Genomic DNA, 16,554 nt, shown 5'->3' on the forward strand with positions numbered 1-16,554 from the left:
ATCAGCCTTTAATTTTGATACCCTTATGTTTTCTTCGCATGCTATGCCGAATTCAGATCCAATCTTGCCTCTTTATCAACCAATCGTGAATATGTAAAATCAGGGGTATCGATACTTAAACATCATCCATAACTTAAAACCAACTTTCAATATACAACAATAACCCGCCGTATCCATATCTTACGTAGCTGCCATGTATTTAGGGCCACCTTCTTGTTTGAAAAGCCAATCACTGTTAGCGTCGACCATGAAATTGGTGATATTGAACTCGTTTGACGCTCCCAAACCCGTGCCATTATCGTTGGATGCGTCCATATTAGTTGGCGGCGCTGGAGTACCATTGACGCCGGAGATGTTTTCACCACCCAAAGGCAGACGTGGTACGTTGAAAAAGTCGAATACATCAAGATACTCAAGCTCATTGGGTGCAGGGGTTCTTGCTGGTGTTACGCTCGGTAGTCTACTGAGAGCTGAACCACCTGGCTGCTTCGGCTGACGCGAAATGAGAAAATCCAGATCGAACGCAGTACGTCGCATGTCAGACAGGATCTTGACCGAACTAGGGGTAACACCGTCTCCCTGTCGTTCACTGTCATGATGCTCATCCAAGACCCGTTGTAACAGCTGGGAATATCGGGCTGCAACGGGCCAATAATGTCCCATCTCACGCAGACTATCGACAAAGAACGGAAGCTGAGGCGATAGCTTGTGCTCAACCGTCGAGCCATGGACAAGAAGCAGGCGCGCTGAAACCCAGAGAGTGAAAGCAAAGGGCGGCCCCAACTTTGCTAGCATCCCATTGTTCACGACGAACTCTCCAAGAGCGGCGACGTTCTCGACCGCACCATGGCACCGTTGTGAAGCGCTATAAGACGGGGTGAAGATCGGAGATCTTGTTGTAGGATACGCCGCGGACGAGTGAAGACGAATAACAGCGGTGTGATATGTAGCATGAAGCATTACCCATGCACAATTGATGTTCTTGCTCCCCGGGTGAAACAATTTAGCCATGTTGCCAAACTCCCCTGGAAGGCTAAATTTCCAAGACGTGAGCATACTGTCCAGCTCCTTGTACCGCATCTGCCACTGCTCCACATCACTCAGAGCACTAATGTCGACGGGCTGCTTGAGGAATTTGTGTATCTTCGAGAGAATGCCGAGGATCTCGATGTAGTAAGCAAAAGCCCCCAGATTCTCAGGCTGATCGATGTCGTGGCCCGGGGAGCCTGAGTGCAGGTCAGTGCTGAACCACCGAGTGTCAACCTTCTGATTTTTTATCCATAGATCATCGCGGCATGGTAACGTTCTATCGATCTCTTTGTCGTCCAGAGCAAACTCGAAAGCAGTTGCAAGAGTTGCATATCTATCTAGCAGATAGATCATCCAGAACAAACGGCGCCTTGCTTCCTCCTCTATGAAATCCTTTGGCTCCGAGAGAGTCATGGCTCGAAGCGTATATATGGACAGGTAGTGAGGTGATACAGTTGATGAGGTAATTTCAACAGCTAGACCAAGCTGCACCACAGAACGGGTAATGAGAGCCATAATGTTCCAGCCCGGTGGTCCATTGCTGCTTCCACAAAGATCGAGTGCCAGTATGACGAGTGCCTGCAATGCCTTGACCGAAGAATTCTCCATACCATAAAGCAGGACTCGTTCTTTGGAAACTCGGTGATAGTGTTCTCGCCGTTCCTCTGTCAGTCTTGCATCTGTTGAGAAACGCATAGTTGTTGCCACAATTGCATGTAACAGAACACGATCCGTTTCATCGAGCGCAGACGGTCCAAAAAGACTATCTAAAGTCGTTTTACGATGAAGAATCGGGCACCAGGTGTTGATGTGCTTAAAGTAAAGGTCGACTAATGCGTAGAGAAGATCGTATGGCGGCATGTCACGATCGGGAGTCGAAGTTCCTGGTGCAGTGGATAATGGGGCTGTGGGCGAATGGATATTTTGTTGCACCGAAGAGTAATACTCTTGAGTGGCGTTGTTGTGTTGTATCGGAGACAACTGAGATGGTGCTGCTACGCCTGAAAACGATGTCCTGTTCTGACCATGGTACCCGTCATTCATCCTAGGCGTATGGGCAACGCTGAAATCAAGGCTTGGTGCGCTTGGTGCAAAGTTTGAACCAGGCGCTTTCTGTCCGAATGAGGCTGGATCAGTTTGAGGTGTACGAACTGGCTCAGATGGTCTGAAAAGGCTGTGATGAGTATCTCGTGGTGTGCCTTGGTCACTGGGAAGGCTTGGGTTGCTTTGTCGAATACTGGCGGCAAAGCCTGGGTTTGTATTAGATGCCAAAGACCCGTGAAGAATCTCAGCATGTGAGCGTAGAATTTCCTCGAGTTTATCCAAACGCTGCTCGAGTTCGCGTCCATAACCTGCCCTCAGACCAGGCTTCTTACGCTCTTTGTATTCACATACAGCGCCATTGCGGCTGCACCACCCACACGATGGTTGGCCACGATCGCACTTGACCTGGGAGGCAGATTCGGTTAGTATTTATCTAAATAGGAAAATAAGAGATGAGATCGTGCATACCTTTCTTTGCTTGCACAGCTCACATCTGGGTACGGCATTGTTAGCTTCGGCGTCGTCGACGTGCTGTACAGTTGAAGACAAAGCAGATTGAATTTGTAATGTCGTATAGTAGTTGAGATTTGAAGGGTGCGGGGAGGGCAAAGGATGAGTCGATGAAGTGGCCTCAGATGGCATGGTGTTGATAAGAGAATATAGAAAATGCAGATAAGACTCCAACATGATTATCAAATCGGAGATCCGCCAAGAGGACGAAAGAAATCCTTAGTTTGAGACATGGACTCGACCGAAGTCTGAGGTAGTAGATTGTAGGTTGGGAAAGGTGTGTAGAAGCAACAAGTAGAGGCAACAGCTGGACTTACGAGACTGAGACAGGACGTTTCCTCTTCCCATTACGACAGAGAGTTTCGTGGTCGCCATGGTCTTCATCCTCGCTGTGGAATTGGTTGGCTTCATCACTGTCTGCCTCTGTGGAAGGCGGGCGATTCTCTACCGAACCGTCGCCCGACATTTTGCTGGCCCCGTTCTGCATGGCTAAATGTGATATTGCTGTTGGGCGGCAGGGTGGTTTTCCCAGAGCCCTTGTAGCTGGTCTCGTGTGTCGGCACGATGTAAGAACGAGTTCTCAACGGTCTTGTGAGCGTTGTGAACGGAGACCAAGAACAAGGCGCAAGCCAGGGCAGATCAGCAATGCGACAAAATGGTGAATAGCATATACGCGCGCGAAAGACCGTTCGTGTTTGACCTCGCGATCCGGGATAATGACAAGCGGGATTAGGAGAATGATCGCCCGAGGATAAATAGGCCTGTACGGTACTAAATAGTAAAAGGATGGATGGGTGACCTATTGTCGTCAGGGTAATGTAAAAAATTCGACCAATACCGTGAATTGCCGATACGCATGAATGTCCTCTCGTAAATCTTATTTATGAGCTGATCTCTCCCCTTCTTCTGGCACCTGTCTTCTCACTATCCTCTTCGCTTTCTGCTGGCTTTGTGCCTCGGACGGATGGGAAGTGGCGCCGTGATGACCGGGCCAGTTTGGGGTGGGCCGAGGTGGACTCGGAGGGCTACTGCACCTAGACAAACTGCCAGAGCTCGGTCTCGTCGGTCGGTTAACCGGAGCCACAGCTGAAAAGGAAGAAGACTTTGATCAGTTGCTGTGAAACTGTAGAGAAAATATGCTGATGCGATGAAAGGGAAAGAGAAGAAGCATATGACTTCACATGCAATGGAAAGCACTTTCCCGGGTGGCTCAGTTCAGCTAGAACGGATCTATAATGCGGAGAGAAAGAGTGATCCTCGCAACGCACGCGTACCTGCCCAAACCTTCTTACCTCGACTTCGACCTCACTTTCCTCAAGGGGAGATGAAGCGGGGAAATGGGTGAAGCGGTATAATCTGATTCGTGGAAAGTGACAAATCAGTGGACCTGGCTGCCCCGGACGTGGTGTAGCTGGTAGCGCTCCTCCAACGATTGGATATTAGCCTTGGGTTAAATGATTGGGTGCGTTCAGTTCAGCCTCAGGAGCTGGATCTGTTTTCAACCGACGCAAGTATAACAAGGGCTGAATGGCCTTGCCAAAGTCGAACTTTCAGATAGAGAAATGAGGGTACGCGAATACAGCGATAAAACTGTCCACTTGTAATTCATCACGAGCTTCGTCCCCAAAGCTTAGACTACCCTATGTACTTCGTACATATGTCGGATCTCTCCACACGGGCTACCAGTTGTCCTCCCCTCCCCTGTCACCCCGCAATTGCAGACCAAGAGCTCGGCCTTGGATATTTGTGGCAGAAACAAGACATGGCTGAATGCATAGCGATGTTGAACAGCAGCAATTGGCAGGCAGGCATATAGAGAGACGGGGTATTGTGACTGTCCAAGATGGACATAGAAGACGAAACAGAACCAGGAAAGCAATTTACTCCATTTTCTTTGTTCCAAGACAAGAAAATTTCACAAGGCAAAAGAGAAGGGAAAAAATGGAACTCATGAGCCGCCGCTAAGCTGAAGCTCCTCCGATCATGGCTTGCTCTAAAAACTCTACTGGAACCCCGACGGGGACCGAGAAATTGTGGAGATGGTCTTGCAATTGGAGATGGCTCCATTCTTCAACACCAACTTCGGTGCATCTCTTCCCGATATCTGCCTTCGTCAGAGGGGAATCCGAGGCAATGCACAACCCCCACGGGACATTACTTTGCCGGAACGTATCATCACGAGACTCACTGGCCAGTCAGTTATGAGCTTAGCAGCCATATTGCTGTTATCTATAATACGTGATCCGCGCATCCTTTTGTAAAGGGAGGCTCATCCCCAGCTTGCAGCACTTTTTTCTTTCCCTGTTCTACCATCATAACATTTCTTACTTTCTGCGACTTGTAAGCTTCAGTCCATTTCTCTGTGTGAAGTCTGCATAGATCAATTGGCCCATCTGTTTCCTCGAAATGTCGTCTGTCAAGGACTTTCCCAAGATCAAGGCCATTAGGTCATTCATCATTGGTGGTGTTGGATCAGGTATGTCATGCTGGTTTCTTTCGTCGAGGAAGGAGGGGGGACCTCTCCTTCCTTTTATGTAAAATATCGCTAGCGAATAGACACTGACTCGGAAAAAAACAGGTGGTGATTATCACAACGTTAAAGGTGGCCATTGGTATGCTCGCCGGTTCTCATCCTGCCCGATGCCGAAGACAATGCTCACATTCGACTTATAGGCTCATCGACAGCGATATCTCGACACCAGCTTCAAAATGGGAGCAATACAAGAAGTCTCGAACTAGCTGGGGCATCAACGTTCTGGGTTCATTCCTAGTCGAGATTGAAGCCACTGATGGAACAGTCGGCTTTGCTACTGGCTTTGGTGGTGAGTTTATTCAATCAGCGATGATGAAATATCAGATTGCGCATTTAACCATAGGCCAGTTGCATCTTGCTAACAGAATCGATAGGCCCTCCGGCCTGCTGGCTCGTTCACCAGCACTTCGAGCGTTTCCTCATCGGCGCCGACCCTCGCAATACCAACCTTCTCTTCGAGCAAATGTACCGAGCGTCCATGTTCTACGGTCGCAAAGGCCTACCCATCGCTGTTATCTCAGTTATTGACCTTGCCCTCTGGGATCTTCTCGGAAAGGTCCGCAACGAACCTGTCTACCGTCTTATTGGCGGCGCTACCAAGGAGCGTCTCGATTTCTACTGCACTGGTCCCGAGCCCACAGCTGCTAAGGCTATGGGATTCTGGGGAGGCAAGGTCCCTCTGCCATTCTGCCCCGATGATGGACATGAGGGTCTACGCAAGAACGTCGAGTTTCTGCGAAAGCACCGTGAGGCTGTTGGTCCCGATTTCCCCATCATGGTCGATTGCTACATGAGTTTGAACGTCAGCTACACTATCGAACTTGTCAAGGCTTGTCTCGACCTCAACATCAACTGGTGGGAGGAGTGCTTGTCACCCGATGACACCGATGGCTTCGAGCTCATCAAGCGCGCACATCCTACTGTCAAGTTCACCACAGGCGAGCACGAATACTCCCGATATGGGTTCCGCAAACTTGTCGAGGGCCGAAATCTCGATATCATCCAGCCCGACGTCATGTGGCTTGGTGGTTTGACCGAGCTTCTCAAGGTCGCCGCATTGGCTGCTGCATACGACATCCCAGTCGTTCCTCACGCCAGTGGTCCTTACAGCTACCACTTCCAAATCTCTCAGCCCAACACTCCCTTCCAGGAGTACTTGGCCAACTCTCCCGATGGAAAGAGCGTGCTGCCGGTGTTTGGAGACCTCTTCATTGATGAGCCAATTCCTACCAAGGGCTACCTCACTACCGCCGACCTGGACAAGCCTGGGTTCGGGTTGACCATCAACCCCGCTGCACGAGCCAAGCTCATCCCTAGCGATTACCTGTTCAAGGTCCCTGAGATACCTCAAAGCCTTCCGGCTGGTAGCGAAAACAACTCGAACGAGCAGTCTAGCAAGCCCAATGGAACTCTTGACTCTCTGGCCGCTAAAGTGGAGAGTCTTACAACGTCAACAAGTTCTTAAAATGCGAGCATCTTATAAAGGGACTTGTCATGGCTGGTTGCAGAGGTATTTCGTATTAGGTCTGTGGTTCTGTTACTACTTTTGCGACCACGGTATGGGATCTAGCGAAGAAAAATGTGGGTTGCATTTGTAGGTGTTGATTGATATTGTAAATAGATAGGGCCCGTATTGAGGGTATTGCATGACACCTTGGTTACAAATTATGAGAAATTGAACCAAAATGTGTTTGTTCTTAAGATCTATGATCGAGATGACGAAGAGCGCGTGAGGGTTATGCATGCACATGAACAGAGCTGGTCGTTGTTCGTTCGATGCTGTATTCTTTATCTTCGGATAAGCGTGTTGTGCCTTTAGGTATATCCTTGATGCCCCAGCTGTGGACATCCTATACCTTCAGTTCCTCAGCTAAATTGAAGCTTAGGAGATGGAAAGGGATAGTTTCTTCTATCTCAAGATTTTACTAATATGTAAGTACTTATGATTACCTGGATTGCCTGGATAGAGGTACAAGTTGCGTACAGACAGATTGGGTATCAAAGAGATTAAGCCGCATTTGTTAAACTAAGAATATCACACGATCCTGATAATGCAGCCCAAAAGGTTGTGGTGTGCACACACCCTGCAGAGCGGATAGATGCGAAGTTGACAAGTGACCAGGGATATGTACATCGTGAGTGCCTTTTTCTGGGGTCAAACGGTGACCGTCTTGAGCTTGAGCCACTACAAGACGGTGGCCGTTCAGAACGCCAGTGGCAAACTCTCACGATCTACTCTGTAATACTGGGCCGACCCAGTAAAGAGCCGTTGGCTTGAGCGTCTAGGTTCCAAACTCTAGGGTTTTGTGGGAACCGATCGTGTTTATGTTGCAGGGGATTATCGAGATTTGATGCATCTTAAAGAGGTTCACGATCATTTTTGCATATTTATCTGGTGTTTCTTTCGAGGTTACAGAAGGTGAATCAAATTATTGTCTAGGTAGGTATTGGTGAGAATTTCTCCACAATGGATAGTCACTCCAAATTTCTGGCCCAAAAAGTTCTCAGCCAGAACTCTCCATTCCATTTCTAACAAGCGCTTCCCCGCCGGTGTCTCGCGTTAAAACATACCGAGACAGCAACCAAGACCCCATCATGAGCAGTAAATCTGATTTGACCCATGATTTTTCGCCAACTGCTGCACCGAAATCCTCCATCGCAATCGTCACAGAAAGGTCCAGAACTATGTCATGAGTTGGGGGCTTCGGCGTAAAAGAGGCACATTTCTCTTGTCCCACCATTTGCGCGGGTCACGATGGATGCTCACCATCAAAGAGGAGGGTCAATTCGGTACTATTAAGTGCCGTTTCCCGGGAATGAGGGGAAAGCCATACAAATAATCAATCGAGAGTTCTTCGACTCTTTCTCATCACAAACCATAGCAATAAGGAAACCGTTTCAAAAGTCTCAGTAGCTTGAACCATTGTCTGCGAAGCTCAGCTCTCCAATCCACGAAACGACCCCTCACTTTCGGCAACGAAACAACGAGTCAGCTAGAGCAAGAGAAAGCGACCAGAAGTCGAATCGAAAGTCGCGGACCCCATTGAATCTTATCAACAAGAAACAAGAAATCGCAGCTGTTGGCGAATTCACATAAACCATTCATCATGTTGATGCCAGCGGGTCTTCTCGCCAACAAGACCGCCATCATCACCGGCGGTACCACTGGAATTGGCCGTGCTATCTGTCTCGAGTTTCTGCGACAAGGTGCCAATGTTGTGGTCAATCATCTAGGTCTTGAAAAAGACCAAGTGCATCTCGACTCGCTTATCGCCGAGGCCGACGAAATCCGAAAAGCATCACCCACTGCTGGACACCTCGAGCACCAAGAAGGCGACGTTCGCGACCCAGCGACAGCAACAAATTTGGTCAAGAAGGCTGTAGAACATTCCACAAAGAAGCGGCTTGACGTGTGCGTATCGAACGCTGGTATCTGCACTTTCGCTGACTTTCTGACGCTCGAGCCGGACCTGCTTCACTCAACGGTGCGAACGAACCTGGATGGTGCCTTCTACGTGACCCAAGCTGCTGCAAGACAGATGGCGCTTCATCAAGAGCCCAAGGGAGGAAGCATTATCGGTGTCTCGTCCATCTCAGCGCTTGTTGGCGGTGGTCAACAGACACATTATACACCCACCAAGGCGGGCGTTCTGAGCTTGATGCAGAGCACGGCGTGTGCCCTAGGACAACACGGCATCCGGTGCAACGCTCTTCTTCCCGGCACAATCCGCACGCAACTTAATGACGCAGATCTGGCTGACGACACAAAGAGAGCTTACATGGAAGGCCGTATCCCTCTGGGCCGTACAGGTTCGCCCTCTGATATGGCTGGCCCGGCCGTCTTCCTGGCGTGTCCAGAGCTTAGCGGATACGTGACGGGTGCACAGCTTCTCGTTGACGGTGGTCTGTTCGTCAATCTTCAGTGAAGGAGAGAAGATTAAGCTCGTGGGGAGAAATGGGGATATGGAGAAGTGGATACGTGGAGGCGAAGCGCTATGGAAACCGAAGCGAGACCAAAACCTGGAGAATTATGGAAACGAGATAACCACAATCAACATGTTGTTCCTTGCTTGTGGAGAAGAGTCATTTCTAGTTGCGCGGGGGATTGCCTACTTGAGTCGTGAAGTTTCTGACTCGTGGAGCCTGACGGCTTTGTCACGAATGAATGTATTGGATGTCAGAAATGCCCTAGCCTGGATGTCCATTTGTGTGTGCAACGGGCAACTTTCTCTGTACAGTACTGTACAGTACTCGGAGACCCGGTGCGGCGCTATCGTGTCCGGGGTCGCGGAGCCGGGCTTGGACGGCCAGACGGCGTCGGCCGGCTGCTTCAGTTTTCGTTCTCCTGCGCATGAAATGTGGATCGATGCCTAATCCGGGATTACCCTGTGAACTTGTACAAGTTTGAGAGGAGAAGGGATGTGACAAGAGGCATATCCAAGCATGTTTGTTAGTTTGTATCAAGACTATGAGCAATCCGCATATCGCGGCCTTTTCGTCCCATAAGACAACAGGAGCTTGATGTAGAGTGCTGCGAATTGAACAGCAGCGTGCAACTGCAGATCTCTGCGCAACCTGCCTCTATCACACCCTTTTTTCCTTGTATCGTTTTGAGGCTGCCATACCGTTGTCTTGACCCTCCATCACAGACCAAGGAAAACGTAAATAATATCCCGTCCGATTCAGAAGGGTGTTGAACGGCAGCGGGAGGATTTGATCGTAACGAGTAAATGATAAGCAGGAGGTGGCTAGGATATTGGGCGGGAGTCGACCGAGGCTGTACACTATACTTTGGCCAAGACAACGCCTTGCATGGATTTGCTGGTTACTGTTACTTACCAATCTCTTGGAATTTTTCTTGGTGAAGAGGCGAGATATCTCTTGTCACGGCAAAGTCTGAACTCTGTTTGCTGAAGGTCTTGTTTTCTAGAACTTCTTTACAGGGGATGTAGTGACATCACGCATTGCTGTCAACGTCAAAGAAAACAGTCACCAAAAAGAAGTTATTCCCATGGCTCTTAGACGAGGACAAAGAACCCATCGTACCGTATCCGTCTTACCCACCGTAATGTGATACATACCTAGGTAACTTCATACAACAAGCAGATACGGCAATCATTCCTCACTGTTTTCTCCAGTATTTTGCCGTATTTTCCCCTCATTATTAACTTCGTCCGACCACTGTGCTCCATCAAATACAGGGATAATGCAAGGAATAGTGGTATTAATCGCGCGCATACCCCGCGAAGACGAGAACGTTTAATCGAGACATATCGAGACTGCCAAGCGTGTTGAACCATGATCCCAGCATTAGCAGAGGTTCCTCGCGGTCGACTCAAAAGGCCGTCGTCGCCAAGATAGAGAAATACAGTAGTCCAACGAATAGATGTTCTTGGACAACGTAAACAGACGACCAGACAGATAACAGGGCATGACAAGGGAAGCGCATGCATGCTTAGCTCATCGATGGTACCCTCATGTAAGACGGGAAAACGGTACGGTGACCATGACGATGATGACTACCGTATCAAGACGACCTTGACAAGCAAAAGCGCCAAAAGGTTGAGCTGAGCCGAGCCAAGACCAGCCAAGCCAAGCTCGGCTGGACTGAAGTGGCAGGCCGGTCGTGGTTCAGTGACATGCAAGCAGCCCACACAGCCTGACTGCTCATGAACGAACCCTTCTGGCGTACAAGGACCCTGTGTGCTTGTACTGGGCTGGGTGCACTATGCAGATCTGGGCCCGATCCAGGTGATAACGGCTATCTCTTGACCGCGTTTCACATGCTTTCAGGGACAGATCTCTTTGAGTTGTAGTTTGTGTTGCAGCAAGTCATGTTGTGCAACCATGATTTTTCTTCTTATTTCCCCCTTTCCGTCACAAGAATCATGAGTTCGTCATCCATTGCGAGTGCGTAATGTCGTATTTCTTGCTCACGTCAAGATCACACAGGGAATTGGCGATTCCTGTGCAATGTAACACTTTTCTGGTATGAATAATCTTTTGCTGATAGCGCCAGCCGAAAGTGCCCGTCAAAGACCGTAAGGTGGATGACCGAGCCCACCGGTGGGGCCGTTCCGCGTGGCTGATAGGGCTTCGGAACGGACTGGAGGGGCATTAGCGGACCCTGAGCGGATCCAACTTGACGTCACTCAAACAACGGACCGAAACTGTGCGCGCGAAATAAAGAGTAAAAAGTACGAAACGGGTACCAGATTGGCGCAGAATAACGAACCGAGTCTTGATTCCGCGGGAGATAGTGGAGGCAGGAAACTGCTTGCATGCATTTCTACCGTCAACAATGCCTCTTCCTCTGACGGTGACCGTATTGGCGCCATGGATGCGGTGCTTGACGGTGGATACTTTTTTGATACAGTCGAGTACTGAATCCGGTTTCCTTCACGCATCGCGCGCTTGATGTCGTCGGCCTTGCATTAATTCTCACGCCGAGAGTCAAGTAGCAGTACAGCACTTACTGTATGTAGGTAGCCCCTGAAAGCAGCCACCTCGTAGGTGAAGCTCAGGGGCTGCTGCTTTGACTGGCTGTAAATTGCCGATATAGAGACCCTGATTGGCGATACGTACATAATAGCACTCGTCGAGGAGCCTCAGGGTCCACACCACAAGAATATTTCTCTCGACGGTACGGTATAGGTAGCCATGATACGGTAGAGGTACTGTACAGTACAGCATATCTTTGCCGTTCAGAGACGCCACAGTTCTACACCGTTTTTTGCGGTGTCTGATACGATTCAAGAAGCTCTGATAGCCAGATTAGAAGACGACAATCAATTGGCGATCAAAGCATGTCCAACGTCTCACAGACAAAAATAATGACTGAAAGAACATGACAATGTGATACATTACAGTACAGCATGTACAGCTCCAGTTGCGTTATTTACAAGCCGTTGATTGACAAATAACAACAGGGCAGGCATGAAGTGTTTCGTATCTGGTCTGGTCGGTCATGACGTTCAATCTGTGCGAAGTGAAGTTGAGAATGGGGTTGTCCCTAGTGCAGAACCCAGTGCACAGGTACGCCAGAACAAAAACATGATAGCCCGCCCCAGCCGCGAGGGGGGACAGCAGGTTGCCAGAAGCTAGCGTAGCTAATACGCTGGGTCAAGGCGCATCACAGCAGGGAACAGCAGGTACCCAGTACCCACCCGGCTGGCTCTGACAGGTACCTTTGTTGCCCAGAACTAGAAAATGGAAGGAACCAACGCCGTCATCAACATCCCTTACCTCATACTGTAAAGTTTTTTTCTCCTGTTACTACACTACAACCAAAACACCACCATCACCAAGCTGTGGAACCCTTATTGTGGGTAAAGGAGAATTATCCATGTGCTTGCCACGGTTTCAATAGACGTGAAATGACTCGGTTATTGGACCCCGAGCTACGTATCGACGGGCGTCTACCGAAGATGCCAGCCATGCCGTGCCTTGTCTTGACATGGATACCTACCTAACGTACCTGTTGTTGTCGATTCGATATCGATCAGAGGCCACAGCCAAGATGACGCCCTGCTCGATGACTGTTTCCTCAGAAATCTTACGTACCTGCCAGTTGCTCTCCGCTTGACAGCTAAATCTATAAAGCCCCGGATTTCTCCCACCGTTCTTGACGGTAGATATCATCATTCTCCATCATTCCCCAGATTCCATATCCACTATCACCATCTACACAAATAGCTCGACACTTCCGAGTAATTCATCGACTATCTCAAGCATCTTTGTTCGACCTTCCAACAACTTCTCAACTTCACGCGGCTTCATCGATACGCGTGCGCCTGAACAGGACCATCTTCGTTCTTACACAACAACCACAACAACCACCACCAAAATGTCTTCACAACAGACCGAGTTCTTCAAGGACAACCTCCCTGCCCAGCGCGAGGTCACCACTCCCGATTCTGTCCCTAGCTCTCCTGAGCTCGGAAGCTCCAGCTCCAGTGACAGCATTGCCAGTCTCGGATCTCCCGTCTCTCCCCTTTCCCCTCCTGTTTCCCAGCCTGTGGCAGACTCTTTTGTCTTTGCCTTCGACATCGATGGTGTCCTTGTCCGCGGTGGACGAGCCATTCCTGAGGCCCTCCAGGCCATGAAGGTCCTCAATGGCGATAATGAATACGGAATTCAAGTGTAAGTCGAATCATCCACCATATGCAGTCACGATCCACTATCCCCGGATTTATTCTGGGGAGGTCCACATAATAACGGGCATCGTGATCTCTGCCTGGGTGTCAAAACATGATACTAACACACCTCGTAATAGGCCTCACATCTTCCTCACCAACGGTGGTGGTAAGACTGAAGAGGAGCGATGCAATGATCTCTCTGGCCAGCTCCAGTGCGATATCAAGCCTGGTCAGTTCATCTGTGGCCACACTCCCATGAGAGAGATGGCTGAGAAGTACGGAACCGTACTTGTTGTTGGAGGTGAGGGTGAGAAGTGCCGACATGTTGCTGAGGGCTACGGCTTCAAGGATGTCGTGACCCCTGGCGACATTATCAAGCACAACGCTGCCACCACTCCTTTCCGCAAGCTCACTGATGAGGAGCACCGCAACTCCCGAGAGCGCGATTTCACAGACGTTGTCATTGACGCTGTCTTCGTCTTCGCCGACTCTCGCGACTGGGCTGGTGATATTCAGATCATGCTCGATGTTGCCATGTCCAAGGGTGGCCGCCTCGGCACCCGTAGCGAGACCAACGACGAGGGTCCTCCCTTCTACTTCTCCCACAACGATGTTGTCTGGTCCGCTGCCCATGAGCACGTCCGTCTTGGAATGGGTGCCCTCCGTCGTATGTTTGAGGTTACCTTCAAGGACCTCACTGGTGGCAATGGTGTCCTGCATACCCACGCTTTCGGCAAGCCTCAGGTGTCTACTTTTGAGTTTGCTTCCCGTTTGATGGGTCAATGGCGACAGACTGAGCACGGCCTTGTTGCTCCTCCCGATACTGTTTACTTTGTTGGCGACACTCCCGAGAGTGACATCCGAGGTACCAACGCTGTCAACAAGGTTGCCGACAATGACTGGTACAGCATTCTGGTCAAGACCGGTGTTTACCAGGAGGGCACTGAACCCGCCTACAAGCCTCGCGTCACCGTTGAGAACGTACTCGACGCTGTCAACCACGGCATCAAGCGCGAGATGGACAAGAAGGCTGCTAAGGGTCAGATGACCAAGCCTGCCCTTGTCCCTGAGTCCGGCATCACTGAGATTGCTGTCGATATGGACGGCATCACCATTTAAGCTGCCCACCTACTTTCTTTTCTTCACATACATTACTTTGGGATAACACCTTTTTTTTTCTCTGGGAATTTGACGGAGTTTTGGGATTTCTTTTGTTACAGCACAGCCATGCGATATGAACTTTCCTTTATACGCATCTGCATTACGGCTCTTTGCAGGTGCCATGAGCACACTACACCTACAAGTCTTGGAGATCTGATAGAACATACAACATCTGGATAGACGGATGAGTTCTAGATTCGAGGCTTTTCATCTTATCTAGCTAGCTTCTTACCTACCTATGATGCACCACCCACCTATACCCTGATGAGCATCACATCAGCCCTATAGAATAGCATAAAGATAGAAAAATTCAAGACTCTTACAATATTTACACAACTATCATTTGGCAATGTGATTGGAAAGTTATAATCTCCACAACAAGTAACGCAACTCTATTTCGAACAAGTTAGCAAGTACCTATATTAAGTGATAAAGTAAACTACAAATGTGCAACTATGAAAGCTATGGTCACTGAGTAATGTAACGGTTAAGCTTACACCTTCTGCGGTACTTGGTTGACACAGCTACATGGCATGTTCAAATTCTCGATCCTCTCGATCATTATATCGATATCGAGATCAAAAAGATTCCCCATTCTTAACCCCACCAAGCTGTTTCGCAACTCGGTCTCGGCAGAAGCCCACTTGTACCCATCTTTCACGACCGAGGCTGATGAGGCTCAAACTTGATGCCAAATCCTGCTCAAAAAGTGGCTCAGTTGGCGTCACAGCTCGTTTTGATGGAGATCCTACAATGTAAACGGCCCAATGTTTCTTCACGAGGCCCTTGCTGAGGCTGTGCCTGCCCATGGAGATCAACACCAAATACTGGGGGATGTGAGTGAGGCTCACGATGACGAATATGCGGAACAGGTCTGTGATGCAAATCGCATGATACAGTCTGGAAAGTCTGGACAGTCCACACATGTTCATCAATATCCCTGCACAGGGTGACTTATCCATAGGTAGGTTGCTAATCTTCATCGCGATTGCGTTTTCCCCGGATGAGCTTTATACGTCAGTCTGGAGTAGACCCATATTGACTGAGAAGAACATTTTGGGTAATCCGAATTGTGTGGATTCATTCTCGACTACACTCACTGCTGGGTCGTAGAAGAATTGTTTTCCAAGCCTTGGAGCATCAGAAACAACCGGTCTAAGGACCGATCTAGCTCGTATACATTTATTTCGTTCTTTATGCTCTCAGTGGTCAATTTACCTGATGCCGTGACGTCTCATCTTTCTCCATATCGTTGGTGTATCCAACCTCTCCTTCATCCCTACCAGGCGTATCATCATCACCTTCTTTGAAGGTATATCCTCCCCACTGCGAGGTGGCTGCCCATCCAGCCGCATCCACAACATCCTGTCTCTGTTTCTGCTGATCCAGTGCTTCCTCTGCGCTGATGCCCATCGCGAAGCCGCGCACATTTTCACGATCAACCCGTAGCCATCCTTTCCAGCCTGCCGAAATATCACCAGCCCCTGGGCCACCTACAACGATAGTCCCCCACCATTCACGACCAGCGCTTGCCTGTGCTACATCGCCATAGAGAAGAACTCCCTCTGCCTCGGCGATAAGAGCCCGGGTATGTTCTGGGTCGCTTCGAGCTGGTCGTTGAACATAAACATGCTGCATATGAGATAGTGAACAGGTCAAGCGTGTAGCGTCGAAACGACCTTCGATGTCGATGATGAGAATAGCATAGGAATGAGGAGGGCTGACGAGATTTGATACAAGTTTATACAGAAGCGGGAGGTAACGGCCAGAGATCCCGATGCCTGCAGCTTTGGTAGTGTGGAAATGAGCAGCTGTAATTTCGTCGAGCGGTGATATATGTGTGAGTTTTGTTGGTTGAATTTGAGGTTGTTGAACCTGAGTTCTGGTGTCCAGCACATTCAGCAACGGTGAAATTGATGAGCGAAAGCTTCGAAGCATCTGTTATTATAATTTAGTATCACATTCGAACAAGTATATGTATGAATATAGAGCGAGTTCCATCTCTCGTGTTGCTTGTTTTCATGGTAATCTTCAAGCATGGTCGATAATGGGGTGGTGATGTGTGATGAGCAAGGCCTAAAACGGCAAAAAGCTCAACCTGAACTGACTGAATATTGAACTCACCTCTTCCAGACTCAT

General features: G+C 49.3%; 6 protein-coding genes across 6 annotated transcripts; 3 read left to right on the plus strand and 3 right to left on the minus strand.

The window, feature by feature from the left end:
• Positions 1-41: 41 nt before the first annotated feature.
• Positions 42-2,914, minus strand: B0J16DRAFT_73003 (fungal-specific transcription factor domain-containing protein). Its single transcript, XM_046134383.1, has 2 exons — positions 2,542-2,914; positions 42-2,478 (listed from the first exon to the last, which is right to left on the minus strand). The coding sequence occupies exons 1-2, from the start codon at positions 2,758-2,760 to the stop codon at positions 181-183; spliced, it is 2,517 nt and encodes an 838-aa protein (XP_045987085.1). The 5' UTR covers positions 2,761-2,914; the 3' UTR covers positions 42-180.
• A 1,875-nt stretch (positions 2,915-4,789) lies between these two features.
• B0J16DRAFT_283038 (enolase C-terminal domain-like protein) lies at positions 4,790-6,846 on the plus strand. Its single transcript, XM_046123981.1, has 4 exons — positions 4,790-5,059; positions 5,162-5,195; positions 5,257-5,405; positions 5,491-6,846. Exons 1-4 carry the CDS (start codon positions 4,990-4,992, stop codon positions 6,579-6,581), a joined length of 1,344 nt encoding a protein of 447 aa, XP_045987086.1. The 5' UTR covers positions 4,790-4,989; the 3' UTR covers positions 6,582-6,846.
• Positions 6,847-8,040: 1,194 nt separating this feature from the next.
• Positions 8,041-9,304, plus strand: B0J16DRAFT_73033 (uncharacterized protein). The gene has a single exon (XM_046134384.1). It carries the CDS (start codon positions 8,224-8,226, stop codon positions 9,040-9,042), a length of 819 nt encoding a protein of 272 aa, XP_045987087.1. The 5' UTR covers positions 8,041-8,223; the 3' UTR covers positions 9,043-9,304.
• Positions 9,305-9,972: 668 nt separating this feature from the next.
• On the minus strand, positions 9,973-11,268 carry B0J16DRAFT_334615 (uncharacterized protein). Its single transcript, XM_046126970.1, has one exon. It carries the CDS (start codon positions 10,567-10,569, stop codon positions 10,198-10,200), a length of 372 nt encoding a protein of 123 aa, XP_045987088.1. The 5' UTR covers positions 10,570-11,268; the 3' UTR covers positions 9,973-10,197.
• A 1,507-nt stretch (positions 11,269-12,775) lies between these two features.
• On the plus strand, positions 12,776-14,734 carry B0J16DRAFT_73042 (HAD-like domain-containing protein). The gene is made up of 2 exons (XM_046134385.1): positions 12,776-13,258; positions 13,392-14,734. The coding sequence occupies exons 1-2, from the start codon at positions 12,963-12,965 to the stop codon at positions 14,371-14,373; spliced, it is 1,278 nt and encodes a 425-aa protein (XP_045987089.1). The 5' UTR covers positions 12,776-12,962; the 3' UTR covers positions 14,374-14,734.
• Positions 14,735-15,358: 624 nt separating this feature from the next.
• B0J16DRAFT_73182 (uncharacterized protein) lies at positions 15,359-16,528 on the minus strand. Its single transcript, XM_046134389.1, has one exon. It carries the CDS (start codon positions 16,351-16,353, stop codon positions 15,625-15,627), a length of 729 nt encoding a protein of 242 aa, XP_045987090.1. The 5' UTR covers positions 16,354-16,528; the 3' UTR covers positions 15,359-15,624.
• Positions 16,529-16,554: the final 26 nt, after the last annotated feature.

This window comes from Fusarium flagelliforme (genome assembly GCF_020744385.1).
Source record: "Fusarium flagelliforme strain FIESC 12 MPI-CAGE-AA-0113 chromosome Unknown B0J16scaffold_2, whole genome shotgun sequence".
In the NCBI taxonomy this organism is placed as follows: Eukaryota; Fungi; Ascomycota; class Sordariomycetes; order Hypocreales; family Nectriaceae; genus Fusarium; species Fusarium flagelliforme.